This window comes from Mustelus asterias, chromosome 12 (genome assembly GCF_964213995.1).
Source record: "Mustelus asterias chromosome 12, sMusAst1.hap1.1, whole genome shotgun sequence".
In the NCBI taxonomy this organism is placed as follows: domain Eukaryota; kingdom Metazoa; phylum Chordata; class Chondrichthyes; order Carcharhiniformes; family Triakidae; genus Mustelus; species Mustelus asterias.
In genome coordinates, this window is record NC_135812.1 from 41,707,792 (window position 1) to 41,733,525 (window position 25,734).

Here is a 25,734-nt window from a genome sequence, read left to right on the forward strand (position 1 = left end):
CAAGGCATGCCAGATCATCGACACGGATGCCATCATCTCACGTGAGAATACCATCCACCAGGTACACGGTACATACTCTTGCAACTCGGCCAACGTTGTCTACCTGATATACGCTACAGGAAAGGATGTCCCGAGGCATGGTACATTGGGGAGACTATGCAGACGCTACGACAATGGATGAATGAACACCGCTCGACAATCATCAGGCAAGAGTGTTCTCTTCCTATTGGGGAATACTTCAGCGGTCACGGGCATTCAACCTCTGATCTTCGGGTAAGCGTTCTCCAAGGCGGCCTTCACGACACACGACAGCGCAGAGTCGCTGAGCAGAGACCGATAGCCATGTTCCACACACATGAGGACGGCCTTAACCGGGATCTTTGGTTCATGTCACACTATCTGTAACCCCCATGACTTGCCTGGACTTGCAAAATCTCATTAACTGTACTGTCTGGAGACAATACACATCTCTTTAACCTGTGCTTAACGCTCTCTCCACTCACATTGTCTGTACCTTTAAGACTTGATTACCTGTAAAGACTCGCATTCCAATCATTATTTTGTAAATTGAGTTTGTGCCTTTATATGTCCTGTTTGTGAATAGAACTCCCACTCACCTGACGAAGGAGCAGCGCTCCGAAAGCTAGTGGCTTTTTCTACCAAATAAACCTGTTGGACTTTAACCTGGGTGTTGTGAGACTTCTTACTCAGTCATAGAAGACAGAGGGTAGCAGTGGAAGGGTGCGTTCCTGAATGGAGGGCTGTGACAAGTGGCGTTCCTCAGGGATCAGTGCTGGGACCTGTGCTTTTTGTTATATATATATATATATATATATAAATTATTTGGAGGAAAATGTAACTGGATTGAATTGTAAGTTTGCGGACGACACAAAGGTCAGTGGATTTGCGGATAGTGATGAGGACCATCCGAGGATACAACAGGATATAGATCAGCTGGAGACTTGGGCCAAGAGACAGCAGATGGAGTTGAATCTGGGCAAATGTGAGGCAATGCATTTTGGAAGGTCTAATACAGATAGGAAATATACAGAAAATGGCAGAACCCTTAAGCATTGATAGGTAGAGGGATTGGGTGTACAGGTTTACAGGTCACTGAAAGTGGCAACACAGGTAGAGAAGGTAGTCAAGAAGGCATACGGCATGCTTGCCTTATCTGCCGGAGTATTGAGTTTAAAAACTGGCAAGTCACGTTGCAGCTTTATAGCACGTTAGTTAGGCCGCACTTGGAATATAGTGTTCAATTCTGGTCGCCACACTACCAGAAGGATCTGGAGGCTTTGGAGAGGGTACAGAAAAGATTTACCAGGATGTTGCCTGGTATGGAGGGCATTAGCTATGAGGAGAGGTTGGAGAAACTTGGTTTGTTCTCACTGGAACGATGGAGGTTGAGGGGTGACCTGATAGAAATCTATAAGATTATGAAAGACATGGACAGAGTGGATAGTCAGAAGTTTTTTCCCAGGGTGGAAGAGTCAATTATTAGGAGGCATATGTTTAAGATGCGAGGGGCAAGGTTTCAAGGAGATGTACACGGCAGATTTTTTTACACAGAATGTGTGCCTGGAACTCATTGCCAGGAGAGATGGTGGATGTAGATACGAAAGTGACTTTTAAGGGGCATTTTGACAAATACATGAATAGGCTAGGAATGGAGCGATTTGATCCCCGGAAGGGTAGGGGGGTTTTAGTTAAGTCGGGCAGCATGGCCGGTGCAGGCTTGGAGGGCTGAAGGGCCTGTACCTGTGCTGTAATTTACTTTGTTCTTTGGAAGCTCAACTTTTCTTTTGCAAAGAGAACAGGCCCAATTCTTTTAATTGCCCTTCATTGCTTAAATTCATGATGCAAAATAATTAATTGCCTCTGTACCTGCTCATAGCTAACGATATTTTGTCTAGGATAACAGAGGTCACAATAGCACAGTTATTTTACCAGCTGAAGAAAATATTCTGATAAAGGGCAGTTAGAAAATAAAATGCTCTTCCACAAGTCGTGACTGAAGCAAGAGCAAATACATTATTTGAAAAGAGAATTAAATTGTTGCTTGAAAAGAGGCAGTATTGAACTGCTGGAACTGAGCAAAGAGAGTAATTAGGACAGATAGCCCACACAGAGACAAAGACATTGGACTGCCTTAATGGGCTGAAACAACTTGCATCTCAGAATGCAAGAAGTGTTTTCAAATTAACAAGTCTTAAAATTGCGTTTTAAGCAGACTGACATTAAGTCCTGACTGAAATGTTACAGTTGACATGGTTCCAAGCAGAATGCAAGTCACATTATAAAAAAAAACTCAATACAATCAATCAGTATTTTCTTCCTCCAAGAATCAGCTGTATGACAATCCAGATTGAGGAAGATAATGTCACTGGTAACACAGCAAAAGACCATTTATCTTGATGGTGCTAACCAAGTACTCAGGGTAAAAGAGATAAAATTAACAGGTAGAGAAGCTATATCAAACTTGCATTGAATTTTGGTTAGGCCAGACTTGTGCACGCAGTTCTGGTCACCATACAACATAAAAGATCTATATCTGCCATTGGACAAGGTGCAAAAATGTTTTACAAGGATGATTCCAGAACTGCAAGGTTGTACCAATTAGCATGAACGAACAGGCTGGGTCTGTTATCTCTCCAAAAGAAAAGGCTGAGGAATGACCTAACGGAGTCACAATTGTATCGGACCCCATAAGGGTGGGAACAGTCACATAAAATATCAGTGCCAACAATGATCAATAGCACAGGATAGGAATCCCACTCACCTTCCTAACAAGCTAGTTAAAAAGCTATCGGAGAACTTGTTGAAGGGGAAGTCTGGAAATTTAAAGGACCACACGGATTTCAGATGCTGGCAGTTTTTGAACAACTGATGGAAGGCAGGTACAAAGGGGTCAGTTTAGCACAGTTGGCTGTTCAGCTAGTTTGTATTGCAGAGCAGCGCCAACAGCATAGGTTCAATTCCCGTACCAACTGAAGTTATTCATGAAGGCCCCGCCTTCTCAACCTTACCCCTCGCCTGAGGTGTGCTGATCCACAGGTGAAAAGTACCACCAGTCAGCTTATGGTCTTCTGGGACTATGGCGACTTTAACTTTACACAAATGGGAGTCAGTCCAGGCCCAAAGCATCACCCTGGCTCCATAAAAGAGTCAGCGGGTCAAAGGCAGATTTGGCACTTGGTAAGCTGGTGTCCTTGGCAGTGCATAGGTGGCAGGGAGAGAGGGACTCAGCACTTGGATCAAATGGGGTGATCAAGCAGCTGGCAGTGCAGGAGAAGAGGAAGAAGGGCTGCCAATCACAATAGGGTGGCTACCTGTCTAAAAGACAGTATTGAGGGGCATGATTGACAAATTTTGGCCTGGTGGAGATGAGGAGTAACATCCTTCACTGGGAAGGTAGAGGACTGGAAGTAGGAGCGGAATGAGGGATGGGAGAGCAATAGAGGCCACCCCTCAACACAGAACCTATCACTGACGATGGAGCTAACTGGTGATGACTGAGATCCAACGCCAAAGGAAGCTGTAACCCTCCAGGCACTGGGTCTCGGACATTTATGCCCTCGTCAAAGACCTCGAATCTTGCACCATTGGTCACTATGCCCTACCAGTAACGGTCAAAGTCACCGTGGCTTTCAACTTCTTTGTTTCTGGTTTCTTCCAAGGATCAGCTGCAGATCTTGGTGACATTTCTCAAATGGCTACATACCACTGCATTACACTGATCAACAATGCCCTCTCTATGGAGCTGCACATTGGTTTGACAACAGACACAGACACCAGCCTCATGGGGATAGAGTGCATTGGTTCCACTCACACCCTTGATTCCCAACAAGTGCACCCTGCAACCAGCCAATGAGATCCATTAGCAGAAAGGGCTTCCACTCGCTCAACACCAAATTGTCTGTTACTGCAACAAGAGCTTCCACAACATGTTCACTCACGTTCCTGATCACTGCCATAACTCGTCATCCTCCACCAGCTTAAACTGCCTCAGATTTCCATCCAATCCCCAGTGTGTATGGATCCTAGGAGACAAGGGATATCCCTTGAAAACATAACTATCCCAGAGGTGATGGAACTAATGCCACCTGCTCAGTATCACAACAATTCAGCAAGTCATTGGGCTTCTGAAGATGCCATTCCAGTGCCCAGAGCAGTTGAATGGTGCCCTCCTGCAAGGATCTGGTCATTGAGGTGGTCTCTATTACATGGCCTCCAGAGGCGGCATGGTAGCACAGTGGTTAGCACTGCTGCTTCACAGCTCCAGCGACCTGGGTTCAATTCCCAGCTTGGGTCACTATCTGTGTAGAGTTTGCACATTCTCCTCATGTCTGCATGGGTTTCCTCCGGGTGCTCCGGTTTCCTCCCACAGTCCAAAGATGTGCGGGTTAGGTTGATTGGCCATGCTAAAATTGCCCCTTAGTGCCCTGAGATGCGTAGTTTAGAGGGATTAGCGGGTGAGTGTGTAGAGATATGGGGGTAGGGGCTGGGTGGGATTGTGGTCGGTGCAGACCCGATGGGCCAGATGGCCTCTTTCTGCACTGTAGGGTTTCTATGATTCAGAGATGTGTGGACCATGAGAAAAATCGAGGCCTTTGAAGGAGACCACACATATTTGGGAAGAGCATAAGAAAGAGGCGAGAGAAAGGACGGAGATAGGGTGTGGTGTTGAACAGGGATGCCCCTGCTGCACAATGAGATGGCCTCCTCCTGCCACCCCCCAAGAAGCGATCGCCCTCCTCTCCTTCATGGCCTCCAGCAGTAGATGTCGGTTGGCATTGATGAAGAAGGGCAGCCCTGCCCTGGGTGCCAGGCCTCCAGTTCCCATGGCAAATTGAGCTTTCCTAAGGCTTTGACAGAAATCTCAGATCTCCCCTTCAGGTCAGCCAGCAGCTTCAGTGATCGCTGTGGGAGTCTAAATGAGTCCCATACTTCATTTGACTCACCTCTGGTTCCCACCTCCACTCACTCTGACTGGATAGGAAACCTGCCCCCATACCAACTAAGGGCTTCCCCACATAAAAACGCAAACTTTAAATCAGTGGAGCGCAAGTGCAGTCATTGGCCTTTTGAAATGAATGGCCCATTTCTGTGCAATATAAACTTTTGGGACTGATATTTAGTCCATTCGCCATATAGGATAAACATGTCCTTAAAAATGACAAGTAAAATCAGTTTGAGTGTCCTGGTGAACTAAAGTCAACAAAATTGACTGCGAATCAAGGCTGATTTATGGGCAACCACCTGTACAGAAAGCTGTGTTGGAAAATTTGGAACAAATCCAACAAGACAGGGGGAATAAAAAGTTAATTTTCTTAAAGATTTTGGAAATCTTGCAAGGACAGGATTTTCAGTGGTTTGAAACACTAACAGCCAGAATAATAAATAAATGGCAAAGGAAGTCATAAAAAATTACTTTCTCCCTAATTTCTAACAAGTACCAGGTAAAAATTTGAAATTATATCTGACAGTGTAGGTCCAGCACCAAGTTCTCTGATCATCAAAGTCTTTAGGTTTTAATAAAAGGCTGGAAAGGAAGCATCTTAATCTTGGTGAAATAATTATTTTATTATCCATATCCTTTACCTAGTTTTGATATCGAAAGGTGCAAGAAGATTTTAATCACACTTGGCAGACAAAGAGGCTAAAATATTTGGAAAACATCCAGGAAGAGAAACAGACTATTATAGAAACAAAAAAAATGTGCGCAAAAGTTAAAAGAACTCCAATTAGAGATCTGGCAATATTGCCACTAATTAATTCAGTAACATACATTCCCTTGTTTCAGAAACACTGGAATCGATCTTATGGGTTAGCAATCCGAACAGAGCACTTGGCACAACATGCAGCGAGCTCTTAAAACCTGCGGTGCTTGTTGGGATAAGCTCTGTTTAATCCTGAATTTAAATGTTTCATAGCAGAGGGAGCAGCAGGAAGAGCCCAAACGTTTTTGGATGCTAGCCCGGCAGGACTGATTGAGCAGGTGCAGCTCAGATAAGCTGAGATATTTAGTAAAAGGTTTTGGGTCTCACAGAAAGCACTCTGTAAAATGCCTAGCAGGAGGTGATAAGTGAAATATAGTCTCACACAAAATCAATAGGAAAGTTAATTTTAAAAAGGAAAGGAGGAGGAGGAAGAGTCCTGCTCAGGGCAGCATCTTTTTTGTGCTGGTGCCATATTCGGTCTCCAGAATATCCTGCCTGGACAATGAAAGAGAAATTAGACAGCCTCGGTTTTGAATGCAGGAGTCACAACTCACACCTTGCCCATGTGTGTTTAGATCGAGATGGGCAGCAGACAAACCTGGTATACACACCTCATTTGAATGATTGCAGCGCTCATCTCCCAGCCACTGCTCTCTACAGGGAAACCAGGCAGTGTTGCAAGCTCACCTGGTGATGCAGCCAACCAGCTCACCTTAATGGCAGGTTGTCCTTTTTAAAGGGAAGCTGTACTAAACAATATGGTTGGAATTTAAATTCTGGCTAACTGAACACCGGGGCACAGAAAGGGTACCGGAGTGATGAATGTGGCATGGGAGGTATTAGCAGTGCAGGAGAGACACCATGATTCCAGAGAGAGTGGAGGTGGCCCAGAAGGTCAACATTTGGATTCTGGACGTGAGGTTCTTGCAGCACAGCTGCATAAATCTCACGGTTAGTCGATGTCAGTCAATGTATCTTCACATGACAGCTTCTATCCAGCAGATCAGACTCTTGCATTGCTTAATGCACCACACCCCATTACTCCACCTACAGCAATCCATGGCACTCGGAACTTCTAGCCAACCTCACATCTGCCAATGCTATCAGCCTCATACCTACCTCTCGCTGCTTCCACATGCCTCCAGCTATTCATCGACAGCAGGCACCATATCCAAACACAGTGCTAAACAATCACTGACATCCTGTCCTCTGTCTTCCACGATAAGGAGCTACACAATAGAAGGATGCAGAGCAGAACCAGAACATGGATGCCTCTATTTGCTGAGTACAATGGAGGAGGTGGCTCTCAGAGTCATAACACTGGCTGCAGAGCCTCTGGCATTTTGTCTCACTGAGAACATTGACGATGATGCCACGTTTCTGTCTTATGCCCCGACTCAACCCAGGACATTCTCATCCTGCTATCTGGCAAGGTAAGCAAACTGCTGATGGTGTAACCATGGACCTCTTTCTTCCCACCCTCATCTCCTTCTCTCACCCCAAGTTCTTGCCTTCAGATCGTCACGAACTGCCACCTGCCCAGGCAGGGCATTCCCACAAGGTGAAGACAGCAACAAGCACAGCACTGAATAGGAGGCCCCGATACATGATCAGATACTCAGCCACCTGCCCAAATACTGGACCTACTTTCGAGGGTCCTATTAAGTTGGGATCACCACGTGGTGAGTCATTTAGGCACAAGTGACCTGCAGCCAGGCCAGGGGGGGAAAAAAATCCCATTGCCAGCTCACCAGAGGGTGAGATGACAGATGAGTACCGCTATAAAGAATTCAGATAAGGATCTGGGTGGAACAGAAGGTAGGAGAGAACCGAATGCGCATACACACCGAGATGCTCGGTGCTTCAAAAGTGACTGGAGATCAGCCAACAAGCATGCAGAATCTGGCTATAACATGGTCATTGCTGTCGTGTGAGAAACAAAGAGGCTCCTTCCTACACGTCGTTGCCCAAATTTGGAAACCTGTCTGACTGAGAGGGGGTAGCAGGTACACATGTGGTTTACATCGGCCAGTTGGACTGCAAGCCATCAGAATAGCATTGATTCTGATACACATAGAGGCAGCAGTGATAAACCAACATCTAGCCTTTACTAAAGCAATGTAGAGAGTTTTCGTAAAGACAATTATTTTGAATTAGAGTCCAGGGCGAATTTTTGGAAAGTGAAATAGTTTTGAAAGAGAAGTGGCCAGGTAGCAGAATTGACAACACATCAGTATCACTAATATCTGCCCCAGGTCCCTCTCTCAACACTCACTTGACACAATCACTGGTTCTCACATATATTAATCCCAGACAGACAGGACAGTAAATTCAACAACATTTCCTAGATTAAGAATGTGGACACTAACAAGAATTCCCCAGCTAAGCATCTTTGCCCGTCCATGTGGATGGGTCTATAATTTAAACTTCCAATTTCAAAAGGTTATTAATCTTTCCTATGGACGGCAGGTGTGAAAACATTTCACTCCCAGTGGTGATGCCTCAATCAATATGAAACTGCAAAATAAATTCTATCTATAAATCTTTGATTTAGTGTACCCTAACATCACCTTCAGAAAAAACGTTCTTAACATGATACAGAGCAAGGGGCTGGTGACAATGGTACCAGAAATAGGTCATTAACCCTGAACACTTTGATCATTTCAACAACGCCACATAAATCAGTTGCGACCTCTGAACAACCTGCATTTGCTGCCTTGATGAGCTCGTGGATAAATGCACCTAAGCCATGCAGTCCATGATGTCAGAGGCTTAATCCTCCATCTGTTACAAGTCAGATGATCTCAGCCAAGTCAGGAATCGAGGGCTCCGAGGGGATACGATGTCTTTTCTTGTCTGCTTGGATCTTATTTGTCCCTTATGTGGGGACCATGATTGGACTTGATTTGAATTGGCTTTTTGATTAGAATTAAAGTACCAAAAGGCACTGGAAAGAAACTAGCCTTCAAGTCACTCGGGTTCGCTTTCCCGATTGCTAACGAGTCATTGCTGCTAGTCCAGTGTTTTGGGAAGCAAGGACAGGATCAGGCACGCTTGTGGTTGCCCCTTACTGCCATACAACCTCACAAATGACCATTAATGCTTCCTAATGCCACTGGAACCAGACCACAGCATCCAACCACTCCAAGGAGAGGAAAAGCAACGGTTACAACAAAGTATATTGGCCATGAAATTCGATCCCCACCCCCAAAACAGGCACCAAGGTTGCAATGCGTAATTAACCCATGCCTATTGTTCTTGATACAGGCAGCGGGAAATCTTCATATTGCCTGCTAATTCAAAAGATAATAGCATACGAGTAGTGCATTGTTGAGTGGCTGCTTGCTGAACAGGGAGTGCAAAATCTTGCTAGGTCCACACGATGTCAAGCTAGCCTGCATCACTTATGGCCAGCCTGCAGTTTGTTAAGCCAGCAATCCAGCCAAAGACCTGGAGATCAAAAGAAGTTCAATGACTTCACACAAGTGGTCAAGGCCAGTGGGGCAGCACGAGTACAAGACCTAAGTGCCCTGCAGGCAGGGCAGGGGAACAGTATAACACAGCCGCTAGCTCACCATAGGGTGCTGGTCTTGTACTCATTCTGCTGCAGAGGATGTCTTTGGGTGCTCACAATTAAATGCTTGGTACAACTGGCAGGGGTCCCAAAAAAGCAGGATGCAATTGTCAAGGACAATGAAGAAGTCAGACACCACCTTGACACAGGATTTGGTGCAGAGCTTGGGACTGATCGTGGAAGTGGTGGCCAAATTGATGAGCACACTTGCTAGACACAACCATGATGCAGCAGCTGAAAGTCAATGTCAGCTTTCACTGGGTTGCTTTTACTCGTGCTGCAGTGTCCGGCTGCAGTGGTGGAAGCTCAGACCTGCTACCATCATAGCTGAGATTACCAGAGTTTAAAGGGGTCTGAAGAGCATCACAACAGCCCATCAATCCGCGCTCCAACAGATGACGAGGATTGCTGAGGTGTCACCCTGGGGGATTGACAGAGGTGCTGTAGAATGTGTACCTGCTGCCCCCTCTCAGTCAGGCAGCACTCATCCTCCCAACAATACCTCTCTGCCACTGCCCTGGCTGTTACCAATCAGCCAGCCAGCCCAGACTACTGCCACCCATGTCAAATTGGCACAGACATAGCCAGCTTTTTAAGCCCAGGGCAGCTCAAAGTCATCCTGCAAAGCCATCGAGACTAGCCCACTGAAAGTCAACTGCCTTGTGTCAGTCAATCTGCAGTCTTACTGGAGTAATACTGATCAGAAGCACAAAGGCACGAGGAGGAAAGGCATCAAGGGAATGCAGGCACTGAGGGAATGCAGCGTGTTTAGTTGACATTGTCGACAACATGGCATGGTTGAATTTCTAAATTGGTTTGGAATGTTTCATTTTTGCTTCTTGGTCAAGCAAACATTATGACGATCAGTCACAAGGGAAAACTAAGGTGTGGTACTGTTGACAAATGGGAAGTGGGGCTACACTTACCAGCATCCTAGTCAGAAGAGTCAATGATGGATAGATCTTCCTCGCGGAGCACAAACAAGTGGGTAAGACATGGGAGGGGAAAGGATCCTCCTCCTCTGGACACTGCATAGCTGGTGGTAAAGATTCTGCCCTCATGCTGGCAAGGTTTTGTAGCATGCATCTGAGCATTGCAAACCTCAATATTTGCTCTGCTGAGTACTGCAGAGCTCCTCCAGAGCTACTGAAGCAGCTGCATTTTATACACACCTGAGTGGTCAGCTCTATCACCTTTCATGTGACAGCACAGCTTTTGTTGTCTGCACCAATCCATGTGTGCATGGGTTGCACACCAGAATCAACCAAGTTAGCAAAAGATAGCAGTCGTCATCTACTGGTCACCTTTTGGTACCGTGGTGATTCAAATGCAGATGTCACAGCACATTACTGCAGAATGAAGGCATCATAACTACTGTCAGGATTGGGCATTGGCCTGTATACCAGCTGGATGTTGACAGAGTGGAATCCCTTTCCACTGCAGCACATCACAAAGTTGACAAGCAGCACCCGTAAAGCAACATGCGTGCAGTCAACATGGCTTTATGAAAAGGAAATGGAGTTTGAGAAATGTTACAATTCTTTGAGGATATAATGAGCAGTGTGGATAATGAGTAATAAGTGGGTATGGTGTATTTGGATTGCCAAAAGGTATTTAATAAGCTGTCATATAAAAGGTTACGACACAAGACAAGAACTCATGTTGTTGGGGTAATGAAATAGTATGGATGCAGGTTTGGCTAACGAACAGGAAACAGAGACTCAGGATAAGTGGGTCATTTGCAGGTCAGCAAGCTGTTAGCCAGTGGAGTGCCATGGGGATCAATATTGGTGACACAACTATTTACTATCTATACAAAATGACAGGGTGTATTGGTACCAAATTTGCTGATGATACAAAGATAGAACATAAGAAATAGGAGCAACATTCGGCCACTTGGCCACTCTAACCTGCTCCACCAATAAGATCACAGCTGATTTGATTGTGGTCTTAATTCCACTTTCCTATCTAGCCCCCATAACTTTAGGTTCCTTTGTGGATCAAAAATCCGTCCAATTCAACCTTGAATGTATTCAATGACCCAGCCGCTGTTTCTCTCTGTGGAAGAGAATTCTAAAGACAAAAGAAGAAATTTCTCATCTGTCTTAAATTTTCATTGAATCCATAGGGCGGAAGGAAGCCATCCAGCCCATTGAGTCTGCACCAACTCAGAGTGGCATCCCCAGGCCCTCTGCCCTATCGCCATAACCCCACATATTTATCCCACAAATCCCCCTAACCTAGACATCTTGGGACATTTCGGGGCAATTTAGTATGGCCAGTCCACCTAGCCGGTATATCTTTGGTCTGTGGAAGAAAACTGGAGCGCCCGGAGGAAACCCACACAGACGCGGGGCGAATGTGCAAGCTCCACAGAAATAAGTCACCCAAGACCGGAATTGAACTCGGGTCCTTGGCACTGAGAGACAGCAATGCTAACCACTGTGCCACCGTACTGCCCTTTGAGAGACGCCTTATTTTGAAACTATGCCACCTTGTTCAATATTCCCCCGACAGGAAACATTCTCTCAGAATCTTGTATGCTTCAATCAGATCACCTCTCAAACTTCTAATCTCCAGTGAATATAGGCACAACCAACCTTGGAATCAGCTTAGTGAACCTTCTCTGCATTGTTTCCAATGCAAGTATAGCCCTGTAAAGATGCTAAAACTGACAGTACCTTCCAAGCCCACGACCACTTCCATCTAAAAGGACAAAGGCAGCAGGTACATGGGAACATCACCACCTGCAAGTTCCCCTCCAAGCCACTCACCATCCTGACTTGGAAACATATCGCCGTTCCTTCACAGTCACTGGGTCAAAATCCTGGAATTCCCTCCTTAACGGCATTGTGGGTCAACCCACAGAACATGGACTGCAGTGATTCAAAAGGGCAGCTCACCACCACCTTCTCAAGGGCAGCTAGGGATGGACAATAAATGCGGGCCAGCCAATGACACCCATGTCCCACGAATTAATTTTAAAAAACACAAAATTCTAGATGTGATTTCACCAATGCCCTGTACAACTGTAGCAATTCTTGACATTTTTTTAAAACTCTTCCCCCTTGCAATTGGGCCCACATTCCATTTGCCTTCCTAATTACTTGCTATACTGGCATGTTTTGGGATTCACATAGGGGAACACCCAAATTGTTCTGGGCCACAGCATTCTGCAGTTTCTTTCCTTGTAATATTTTGCTCTGTATTCTTCCTGCCAAAGGAAACAACATCACATTTTCCCACATTATACTTCACCTGCCAATAATGTGCCAATTCACTTTACATTTCTGCGTAGTTTCTTAGAACATTACCTTCTCGAACTGACTGTGGAGCAGGCTATATTAGGCCTGATAATGTGTGATGAGACAGGATTAATTAATGACCTCATAAAAAAGGATCCTCTAGACAAGAGTGATCATAACATGATAGAATTTCACATTCAGGTCGTCTCTGGGAATATAATTCAAGGAGATTGATCCTTCAATTTTATCTCTGCCTCAAACAATGCATGGAAAGGACCTTAAAAAAAAGTGAAGAAATAAAAGCAGAGAGATTACTTACTTTACTGTGGAATTCCATCTTTGTTATTAATAGTTTGAGGTAGATACAGCTCAGTTTCCCATAACCTTCACTTAAGTGACCCTTTGGGGGGAAAGAAAGTAAAAACACAAATTATTTTCTTAAGCAAATGCACCGAGCCATTCAAATAAATTTTGTTACAATTGGAATATTGGTTTGGTTAAAAGCTGCATTTCAAATGGTTACTCAAATATTGTGAAGCGTTCAAAGATTTCCTTAGGTTCAATTCTGATGAAAGGTCACAAGATTATAATCTTCTCACCAAAGTTGCTACCAGTCCTGCTGTGTCTTTCCAGTATTTTCTGTTTTCATTTCATAGTAAACTATGCTGAGTTAGCTGATACGTTACAACTGGCCACCACATCCCTCCACTTAGAAAGTGGGAAGAAATCAGCAAGCTTTTTGTTTCTGACTGCAAGTTTGCAAAGCTTGTTAGAATTTGAGTGTGTGTAAACATCATGCAAGGACAGGTACACCTCCAGCTAGATTGCTGTATTTGGGTGAATTCTTACTTGCATTTCGATCTAAGTTTGCTTCACATTGTAACATCAATGGCATCTCATTCATTTCAATGGATTGCCAATGGCATTATAATCAGATACACAAGCTGTTGTGTCTTAGCTCACATATTAAGAATGGCCACTTCAACAAGGCTCTGGATGGGTGCTGGCACACAAGAAAGCAAACTCTGCTAAGTGTCAGCACCCCAAGGAGAAAAATATGTGAAAATTTAGACAATACTGGAAGGACGATCCATAGACACGCAGCTGCTCTGAACTAACAAATAATGCAGTAGAGAATTACAATGAAGTGCACAATTAGTAGTAGTTACTGGAACATTAGCCCTGCAGAAATTCCAGACAAGGTAATCCTGCCAGGCTCCTATTCAGAAGGACAACAATGTTATTACATTCAGCTGAAGACAACACCAGCAGCTCAATATGGTGAAAGAACTTGATACAGGGTTGTGATGAACATCTACATCAACAGTCAGTTCTCATCCAGTTTTAGCCTCTTGTACATCTCCAATTGACTTTGTACCACTATCTTCAACTACCTGGGCTGTAAAACCTGGAATTCCCTCCCTAAACATTTCTACGCTCCTTTAAGTCACTCCTTTAAACCTCTGTCTTTATCCAAGCTTTTGGTCACCTGTCCTAATATGTGTGACTTGGTGTCAGGTTTTGATTGATAATGCTCCTGTGAAGCACTTGGGGATGTTTTTCTGCATTAACAATATTATATAAATGCAAGCTCTTATTGAAGAGCATTAACCCAGATTTGTTTCCAGATGAAGACAGCCAGCAAATCTATCTCCTTCATTTTACTTCAGATTGCCAGAATCTGCAATGTTATTTTCAATGTCCTGAGGCGGTGTTACCAGCAGATAAAAGAGCCATATTGTCAGAGGAAATAATCAGAAGCTTTCAGTGGAGAGAGAGTAATAGGAAAACAAGCTATTAGATTGAGGTATGCAGTTTTGACCTACCATTAATCCCAACTTCACAAAAATAATTCAAAACCTCAGTAATTAACACAACTTCAGCTGCATCGTTGACACACCTAAACCCGAGCTTATAAAGGTAAGAAGTTAATGTTATAAGGACATTCACATGATTACCTCAAACATACCAGCATAGATCAGATTTCAAATCCTGCAAACTGTATTTGAATAGATATATAAATAGTCATTTGGCAAGTATTGCTGAAAGAATACATAGTCAAAAAATTGTTTACCCTTGCGCTTGTATTCTTGCGATTGTTCTGATACGTGCAGGACAATAAGCTTTGACAAAATATCTATTTTCAGCAATATAATTAAAAATGTTTGGCAACTTTTGTCATTCACAGATCCCAAATTGTCTAATGCTTTAATATCAAAGCCATAATATTTGCACCCCACCTTCCACCAGAGTGCGCGTGGTGGGATTGCGCTTTCAACTGTCCAGCTTCCACACTCCGACATTCCCCCCACACCCTGACCTCTGCCTTTAACTTCCACTTTAAAACCCACGTCTTCCACCAAGCTTCAAGTCATCTCTCCTGACACTTCTTTCTTCAATGTCCATTTTTCTGACAGCACATTTTGACAAAGCACTTTGGGGTTTTTTTTGCATCAAAGTGGTCTTAAAAGCACTATCTGTTGTTGGTAATTCAAATTATTTTCACAAAGTAAAGACTGATCATGAATTAAACGGAGCATTCATCTCAATCACAAACTTAACATAGTTTCTTCACACAGCTGTCGATCGATATTTTCTTGGTCAGCGTATGCAACTAGAATAAACAATTCAAACAGAAGAAACACATAACTAACTAGACACTGCAGGCTAAATACTAAACCGATCACAATCAGTTATTTCATATTAAAATTAACAGCACAAAACTTGGATTGGAACTATAAATTTCACTTAAATCTGGGTAAAAACTAATAGTCTTTAGTGCTATACCTGTAGAACTACATTATCCTGAATACACATGGCCACTCACACCACATGGTAACCTGGCAAAAAGGACCAGTGAATTCTGGGTCCTGTGGGCAAAATGCAAGTGTGGGAGCAGAAGGAAGGCAGGAAAAAAAAGGTGAATAAAAAAGACCAACAAGCACCACAGGAGTTGCAGACCATGCTCCCAAGAGGCAAACAATATACTGGATAGAACAACAACATTGGTCATAAACATGTGGGCGGCTCTCTCCAAAACAAGGCTAGGTCAATTGAAAATTTCAAAACTAAGATTAATAGATTTTTGTCAGGCAAGGGTATCAAGAAAAAGTGAATTTAAGATGCAGATCAGCTACAATAATAATGAACAGCAGAACAGACTCGAGAGGCTGATGACCTATTCCTGTTCTCGAGTTCCAGAGGGAATATTCAGGAGGCACTTGGATGATAACCTCAGTCAGTGCAGCTTGAGGCACCCATGCTTAGACCTCATGCTGGTCACTTGGGAGTCTCAACATTGGAAAAAGCCTCTTTAAAAGCAGTGCAAAAGTCACAAAAAATATTATACATCTGCTGCGAGAAGAAAGGAAGGGAGGAGTTTCATTTAACGATTATGAAAATAATGGAAAGGAAAAAGAAAATTAAGTGCTTGTACCAATTCAAACATTGCAAATCCACCACAGAGATGGAGCAAACACAATGTAAATAATTGGGAATGATAGATTTAAGGTTTACACTTCCATCAAGTTGGCTTTTTAAAAAATAAAAGTGGCCAGTAAACAATGTGCAGTGTGTAATATTTTTAGTTGAGGGTGGCCAGGTGATAGAGGTTTAGTAAATTACCTGCATTGAAGCAACAAGTGAAGCCTGCCACATTTAGGCAGAAAAATCACCAATATCAGATAGCAGACTCCAGCCTATCTAAAATCTCCTGTATATATCATCTCTATTGCAGATATTATTCAGTTCAATTCCTTCTGTTCTGAAGGCAGGTTGTTGCTGCTTAGTTCAATGCGCAATGGAAGCTTTTGCACAGTTCATTCAAGTTACTATTGTTCATGACTGAAGCAAGACACCAAGTGTCAGCAGATCTTCATTAAGTATGTGATAGTCAAACGCAAGCCTGGATTCAATCCATGTCCATACGAAAAGAATTTCCAGAAGGAATCACTGGGCAGTAATCAGGAATAGGAATTCTGGCTGATTGGTTAAAACAGGCCAACTGTCTCTGCATTGCCCAATCAAACATAGCAATTCAGCACAAAATCTAACTGGGATTGGGACCTTGTGGTCCGTGTAACATCAGATCAGTCCGTACTCATTAAGCCATCATAGGGGCAGGGACTCAGACAGCAGTGGGTCACTGGGTCCTTCATGCCCACATCAACTCGCTGACTCAGCTACCCAACCAGTCCCACTTTCCCTTTCTCCATAGCTCAGCAAATGTTTACTTTTCAATATTTATGCTTTCATTACCACTAAATCTGCTTCCACCACAATTTCAGGGAGCGCATCCCACATCATAACAACATGCATCATTACAAGAAATGTCATCCCCTGCTGGCTATTTTTGCCATTTATCCCAAATGTGTCCTCCGGTCAACAACCCTGCAGCCCATGGAAACAGTTCATTTATTCCATTGAAACCATCCATGATTTTGAACAAACCTATTAAATTTTCAATTAATCTTCTCAGTTCGAGGAGAACACTATCAGTTTCTCTGGTTTCTCCCCGGAACTAAAGTACCACATCCTTGGTACCTTTCTGCAAAATTGCCATGAATCTCAAAAAATTTGTAATTAAGAAGGCAAATGGAATGTTGGGCTTCGATGCAAGGTAATGGAGTATAGAAGTAGGTAAGTCTTGTTACAAATGTACTGAGTATTGGTGAAACCACAACTAGGGTATTGCACACACTTATGGTCTCCTAGTTAAGGAAGGATATGCTTGCATTACACCTAGTTCAGAGAAGGTTCACGAGGCCATTCCTGGGATAAAGGGTTCGTCTTCTGAGGAATAATTGATTACACATGATCTATAATTATTGGAGTTTAGAAGAATGAGGTGATCTTATTGAAATACACAAGTTTCTGGCGGAGTTTTGACAGGGTAGATGTTCAGAGGATGCTTCCCCTCATTATGTAACCAATTCTGGGTTCCCCAGTTTAAAGGAAGGGTTTCCAATTTAGAATGAAGATGAGGGGTTTGCCCCCTTTCAAAGGGTCATTCATCTTTGGAATTCACTACACCAGGCAACAGTGGCGGTCAAGTCATTGAATATATTCAAGACCGAGTTACACAGATTTTTGATCTGTAAGGGAGTCACCCTGGCAGCATGGTGGCACAGTGGTGAGCACTGTTGCCTCACAGCTCCAGGGACCTGGGTTCAATTCCCGGCTTGGGTCACTGTCTGTGTGGAGTTTGCACATTCTCCCCATGTATGCATGGATTTCCTCCGGGTGCTCTGGTTTCCTCCCACAGTAAGAAGTTTAACAACACCAGGTTAAAGTCCAACAGGTTTATTTGGTAGCAAAAGCCACACAAGCTTTCGAGGCTCTGAGCCCCTTCTTCAGGTGAGTGGGAATTCTGTTCACAAACAGAACTTATAAAGACACAGATTCAATTTACATGAATAATGGCTGGAATGCGAATACTTACAACTAATCCAGTCTTTAAGAAACAAAACAATCCACATCATTCCTCCCACAGTCCATAGATGTGCGGGTTAGGTGCATTGGCCATACTAAATTGCCCCTTAGTGTTCCGGGATGTGTAGGTTAGAGGGATTAGTGGGATGAATGTGTAGGGCTGCAGGGATGAGGTTTGGATGGGATTGTTATCGGTGCAGACTCGATGGGCCGAATGGCCTCCTTTTACAGGTTTCTATGATTCTATGGAAAGTTATGCGGGGGTACCAGCAGAAAAGTGGAATTCGAACCACAATCAGAGCCACCATGATCTTACTGAATGATGGCACAAGTTCGAAGGGACAAATGAAGTGCACCTGTGCCTATTTCTTATGCTCACCCTCTCCCAAACCACAGCATCCTTTCCAGCATGTGCTGGGAAGACATCTACACTTCTTTATTCAAAGGACACAAGGGATACATTTGAACATAGGAGTTGGTTGAAAGTTGAAAGGAGAGCCACAGTACTGATTTCAGCCATTAGGACACTGACCTATTTAGAAAACCACTCGTTGGGTGGTTTGTCTTTGACACAGATGGGATGATCGAAGGGCCTTTTTCTGTACTGTACACTTTTATGACTATGACCAAATAAAGATTTAGTGCCTTAATGAATTAAAATATATACTTTTTTAAAAATGCATACATGGGGTGTGGGCACCACTGGCTAGCCCAGCATTTATTGCCTATCCGTAGCTGACACTGGAGAAGGTGTGCTGAGCTGTCTTCTTGAACCTCCACAGTCCATGTGGTGTAGGTACACCCATAGTTCTGTTAGGGAGGGAGTTCCAAGATTTTGACCCAGTGGGCAGTGAAGAAACAGCGATATATTTACAAGTCAAGGATGGTGAGTGACTGGGAGGTGAACCTCCAAGTGGTGATGTTCTCTCAGAAAAATTCAAACGAGAAACAGCAAATCTTCAGAAAATTGATAAAAGAGAGCACATTTTATTAATCAGTAGGATATTATTTTTGCCACAACTCATGCAATTTTTTTTTAAAACCCACCCGTTTTCTATTTTATTGGGGACACAGTTGACACAAGTTGAGCAGAGTGGGGATGAAACCCAGGAATTTCCTGCTTCAGACAATTCAATTAGTCAGCACTAATCCTGTTATTTCAGAAAATATTCAGTATAATTGAAGCATGTAGGGCCACTGTCTTACACTAGATGATCCTGTGCTCTTTCATGGTTTCAGCCGATGATGAATCTGCTGACCGCAATGCCGTGAATGTCAGCAAACCACAGCTAAAAGTAGCAAAGCTGCACCTCACCCAACTTGAAAGCTGCAGTCCCAGCAGCATATCAACCAGATTCTTTCACCTTCAAAAGTTTGCGCATTATTTTAAAAAGGAAGCATAAAGATGATTTGCCACAAAACCAGCTATACTACCGGAATAGTCGTCCCATTAATGCACTAAATAATTAACTATAGGCTTCCTGCCGTGCCCCATTTCTCCTAAATGTGACATGGCTGTGATAAGGTTCCATGAGCATCAGGTGCTAGACAATGGCTATTGTCAAGTTACTGGCAACCTAGCCCTGACCTCATTTATAATGATGGTGTTTTGAAACGCCTCTTTACTTTGCGACACTTTCACAAAAATTCCTGTAAGCAGCCTGGTCATTTATGATTCACATTTGGTATTGTCATGCAATCAGTCTTTCCACAGTTTATGAGACATGCAACTAACTAATGCAATGAGTTCTGGATTGAAAATTGTGTAGATTTGTCCCATCTTTTCAGCCATCCAACCAAAATATCACACCTCAGATCAAAACTTCCATTTTAAATGGACAGGAACAAGGGTTACAATTGGTCAAGAGTAGAATAATGCAAGAATCAGTGATAAACATCCTTCAAATCTTCAGATGATGATCAACAATTTTGCTTCACAAATTTTCAGAATAATTGCGGCAGAAGTTTCCCATTTTCTCTTCTCTGATGAAGAACAACTGGTCAGGTTTCTGAGATGAATTCCTTTCTACAGCTCGCTCCCAAATTTCTCCCCCGAAAATGCAATTTTCTTAGATATTACGAAGGATTCTCACAGTACTTTAACAATGAAGACCTTAAACGCTACTGATAACGAGGCAAGATGATCAGCTGTGAGTAACAAGCATACATCTTTAACAAGGCCACATGTTGTACTTCAACCAAAGCAGCTCCTAACAACCATTTAAACATCACCTCCCAAATAATTCTATGCATTGCAGACTATTGTGTACTATTCCCAGGCTATCAACACAGAATACTGCAGAGAAAGAACAGCTGCAGCAATGATCATAGAAATCATAGAATCATAGAAACCCTACAGTGCAGAAGGAGGCCATTCGGCCCATCGAGTCTGCACCGACCACAATCCCACCCAGGCCCTACCCCACATATTTACCCGCTAATTCCTCTAACCTATGCATCCCAGGACTCTAAGGGGCAATTTTTAACCTGGCCAATCAACCTAACCCGCACATCTTTGGACTGTGGGAGGAAACCGGAGCACCCGGAGGAAACCCACGCAAACACGAGGAGAATGTGCAAACTCCACACAGACAGTGACCCGAGCCGGGAATCGAACCCGGGTCCCTGGAGCTGTGAAGCAGCAGTGCTAACCACTGTGCTACCGTGCCGCAACAATATTGATTTAACAACAATATTGACAATAGTGGCTTTAAAATGGCTATGCTGGCTGAGAGTGAAGCATGCTGGGAATTTTGGTCAACTTATAGATTAAAACCAGATGCAGGTCGTAAAGAGGCTCTGGTCTGGGAGCTGTGACCTGAAGTGTCTTGGTCAGATCAGGGAAGTTGTTTACATTAACTGAGACTGCGCGGCTCCGATTTTTATGGCTGCTATGTGTGGGACATGGCAAATGAACTAAGCATCATGGCGTCGTTCAAAAGTAATTTCACTGGATGTTCGAGCCATGTGATCAATTTCTGGTTACACAATTGGCTGGATGACAGAGAATCTTCTGGAAGCAAGTGGAGAATTGTGGATAAAAGACATGCGAGTTCTTTGTTTGGCAGCGATAACTCGGAAGAGACCAACCATCACAACAAAGCTTGTACCCTGAAGAATGCTTCAGAGAGAAGATGATTGATTCTACAGCAAGGATATTTCTTGGCCAAGGTTTTCCTAAATTTGGTAGTATCTATTTTCAGTAAAATAGTTAAAGTTGATGTTTAGTTAGGGTTAAAGTTCAGTAAAGAGTGAATGAGTGGCAACTGTTTATGTTTGAGTTGGTACAAAAAGTGCTAAAGAAAGAAATACTGAATTACTGTCCTTGTTCGTCTCATTAAACTGGAATGCTTGGAAGGTATTTAAATTAAAGCTGTATAACAACACTCATTCCGAAGCAAAATACTGTATATGCTTGTGTGACGTTAGTGTACCTTTACGAAAGTTTTTTTCAAAAATCATGATCTCTGCAGCTCCCACAGCTTCAGTATTTTTTTAGCTCACAGCCCTAGCTGATCTCAGTGCTGCCGAGTTGGCTACCTGATGTCTTTTTATTTGTCCTTGAGTGGCTTGGATGGGAATTGTTCATTTTTACTTTGGGATTTTTTTATAACTCTGCATTATTAGGAGGGGGGAAAAAACTGGTTGGCAGGTTAGGTGACAGAAGTTCTTTCATTTTCAGTTCTGAGCTACAGTTTAGTTTTTAGAAGGGACAGCAAGCTTAAAAGTAGTGTTTTCTCTCTCCCTGTTTTTTTTTAAATTTCTGCTCGTGATCTGAAAGCAAGATCTTGCCTTCCTGTAGTAAAGATTCTGCAGTTGGTGGCTTGACCAGAGAGTCTCTCCCTAGAGTTCTGGTAAGCTGTTCTGACTTCAAACTATTCTGAGTCTATCCAGAGAACTACAGACGTCATCCAAAGGACCCAAGTCTAGTAGTACATGAACACTGGTCTTTGCTATGTTAAACCTGTGAAAAGAGTCTCTTGTCTGTGGGATTGGTTCGATTGGAACATATCAGATACATTTGTTAAGGTTATACATTATAGTGGTTGTTCTGTTTCTTATTTGTAATTGATAAAAGTTCTTGCTAATTTTCTGACTATACATTTTAACTATTCTTAAATAAACTTTGTTTGATAAAAGCTCCCGAGTGTGTCATTTGAATCATACCAGAGGTGAAACATAGCATGCTTATCCTAGCCAAATTCAAGAGGCAAAACTTATGATCCAGGCGAGCTCCATAAAACACTTTGCAGTTTCTGATCTGAACCAATACATTTGTATTCTTAAATATAAACAGAAAATGACTGGAGTGACTCAGCAGATCGGTGAGAATCCAAGGACAGAAACAGAGTTAACGCTTCAGGCTGTTGACCTTTCAACAGAACACAATACTCGCATATCTGAATAATCAATAAACAAAAGTGCTAACACCAGGATACAACTATTTATATTTTGGAACAATGATCAGAGTTTAAGTTGACATCTTCGCTTTTAAGGCAGTAAACAGGATGATGAGGTGATGCTTGCGACATTGAGTTTAAATCTGTATAAAACCACGATGGTACAAATCACATCCAAGTAAATGCGCTCTGGCAGAATTCAACGATTAACTAGCAATAAAACCACATAATGGTGTACAGTTCCATAGACATGAGCAACCTTCTGGGATTTGGCCCAGATGGCTATTCTCAATGTTGCTTCTTCGATCAGCTTGTGTCAAAAGGCGATTTAACCATGTGAGGGACTGTCTTAACTCAACATATGAATGTGAACACATTCGATCTGGGTTTATGGCTTTCTTTGCCTATCCAGGAACATTCAAGGTCAATAACAGGATTTCCACTGGCAACCTGGATAATGATGATGTGGAGATGCCGGCATTGGACTGGGGTAAGCACAGTAAGAAGTCTCACCAGGTTCAGGTCCAACAGGTTTATTTGGTAGCACAACCTTTTGGAATGTTGCTCCTTCCTCATCTGAGCTTGTGCTACCAAATAAACCTGTTGGACTTTAACCTGTGTTGTGAACCTGGATAATATCAGCTCAAGATAGCACAGATTGAGACATGTTCCAATTTTAGTACTAAAGTTATGCAATGCGTTTTACCAACCAAGGCATTAATTTGAAATAAACTTCTGGATTTAAAGTGCATATTCCAAAGATTTGCATTTAGTAGTACAGTGGATTGGAGGGCTCAGCAGCCACTCAAGGAGGGCAGTTTATTTTAATCCAATTTCATTCGATACCAGGGAAGTGGCAATCAGGGTTTAAGAAAATCATCTTTCCCAGTTCAACGATCTAGGCCCCAATCTCTGTAAACCTCTTACCTCTTTCTCTTCCTCATAAACCATTGCTTGATACTTAGCTTTTGACCCTTTTCAGTCACCTGTCCTAATATCAGCCAAAGGTGATTTGGTGTCAGATTTTGTCTGATAACATTCCTGTCAAATGCCAGCAAAAGTACATGTGGACCTTGAATGGATAAGAGCTATTTAACAATGAAGCATTTGTTATGAATTTGTTAAGCATTTGTTAAAGACACTTACTTTTATCTGACAAAGGGAAGAGGTGCTTCGAAAGATTGCACACACACACAATCATTACAATGACTTATTTAATAGGTCATTAAAGTTCAAAGCTGTTTGTTTGGTTCCCTTCAGAAACTTTGTACCAAAGGTCGATTCCAATTCTGGTCACAGATCCCCACTCAGTCCGAACCCAACCAACAATACGCAAACTTGGTGTTACTGCTTAGCCCAGAGGCCAGTTTAAAGCCACTTACCCAGCCCCTCAGGCTATCTATTCCCATTGAGCCAACATGGGTCTCTGCCCATCCCTACCACACCCTCATTATTTTTATCAATGCTCATTGGATTCCTGAACTTCATTCCATACAAATGCCACCCATCCAGAATTCTGTCTCATTCTATTCTGTGCTAAATCCCACAAATTTATGATGCCCATCTCACTGATCTCAAATAACCCAAAGTGCCCAGACACATCCCACAAACAACTGCAGCCCAATATCTCAGCTCCCACCTTCTGCTCCTTTATCTGTGGTCTATTTTAGGTCCCAATCCTACCTAACCTCCATTGTTGGTCAAAAGCCTTCACCAATCAGGCCCTGCACTCTGGACTTCTCTTCGTAAACTCCTTCATCTTGTCACCTCTTTTCATAAAACTCATTAAACTTCCTGAACGACTCTGGACAAATACATGAATAGGATGGGAATAGAGGGATATGTCCCCGGAAGGGTAGGCGGTTTTAGTTCAGTCAGGCAGCATGGTCGGTGCAGGCTTGCAGGGCCGAAGGGTCTGTTCCTGTGCTGTAATTTTCTTCGTTCTTTGTACTCCCAATTCTTGTTAAATATCCAATCATTTTTCATCTTACTATGCGCATATGGCCTTGAATAGCGTTTAAAATGGGTTCCTGTACGTGTTTCTCACAGGCATGATAAATGTAGCCCCACATAGACATGTAGACCAGATGATATTCATGAATGAGAACTCCATGGCACTTACCCACATCCTGCTCATGTCGTTCAGCTCATTCTTATATCGCATTGAGTCCAGCAGAACCTGTGGCAAAATGAACAATCCATGCATGAGAAAATGCTCAACAAAACATTTCAGAACATCTGATCCGAATAAACCTAGTTAACCAGAAAATACACATGTACACATTCACAAATAAAACATGACATGAACATTACAACAGGCTGGATGTATTTTATATTTAATAGGCATGGGCAGCATGGGGTGGGGAGATAAAAGGAAAATTTAGTTGGAAGGTCCCAGCAGCTCACACAAGATACATTATTGCCATTCAGTCCAATTGGAAGACGAGACTATTATAGGAAAATGATTTATGCCAGAGTCATGGTTTTACAGGCCAAAAATCAGAGCCATTATTCCAATCGTCCTTTCCTGAAAACGTTTGCGCTTCCATTGGTGTTAACAGCCTTTGCTCAAGGCAACATTCATCATTTGAGTCTTGATTTCTTTAAAATTTTATTCCTTGCTTAAAGTTACAAAGCCAATGTGCAAAGTGGACAGGGCAAGCCCCTAATCCATCACCTTGCTTGCTCCAAAAATCAATTCAAATTCAAATTCAATCCAATTCATGGTCCCCACAGGAGAGTCAAACAGGATCCAAGCTGACAAGAAAAGGCATTGCACCTGGTCTTGGGCTTGATATTAGCCAAAAGGCTGAGGTACTGGGCAAACCACCTTCATGATCATAGTTTCACTCCCTGCCAGGTAAATCATTCATGAAATTTGATGGGTTTTTCTCAACTCGAAAGGGAATTACAATTTGGCCGAATCCAGTCCCTCGCCTAACATCCATACACACTTTCCAGAATGGTTCGCTGAAAATGATCATGTCTGGTTAAATTTCCTCCTCTCCAGCCCAAGAGCACAGGCCAATTTAGGCTTTAACCACAGCAAAACCTTATCTGATTAAACATTTGACATGTTGAATGAGCAGGTGTTTTACTAAGTACTGTATATCCTAATAGTAGTGTTGTATGGGAGAACTAATGGAGTCTCAAGTTGGCTTCAAGGTGGTACAACTTGACAATAGAAGATTACAGTCAAAATAATCCTTCAATAGATATGATATTCGGATTCCTTACCCATGAAGATTTATAGTAATCTGGAATGACTTAAAGACAGATAGTTTGCTTGGCTCATTGATGAAAACTAGACTTGGTATTTGGCTCCAGGTAATCCTGAAAGCAAGCCTCTTAATGGGTTACAA

General features: G+C 42.9%; 1 protein-coding gene across 3 annotated transcripts in view; it reads right to left on the minus strand.

Annotated features, from left to right (window-relative positions):
- Positions 1–25,734, minus strand: part of hip1 (huntingtin interacting protein 1) — a 277,810-nt gene that overhangs the window by 124,292 nt on the left and 127,784 nt on the right. For all 3 annotated transcript variants that reach the window (XM_078225078.1, XM_078225080.1, XM_078225079.1), the window contains 2 exons: positions 24,495–24,551; positions 12,862–12,942 (listed from right to left, as the gene is read on the minus strand). In XM_078225078.1, the coding sequence (XP_078081204.1) occupies positions 12,862–12,942; positions 24,495–24,551 (138 nt within the window). The remainder of the gene's footprint in view (positions 1–12,861; positions 12,943–24,494; positions 24,552–25,734) is intronic.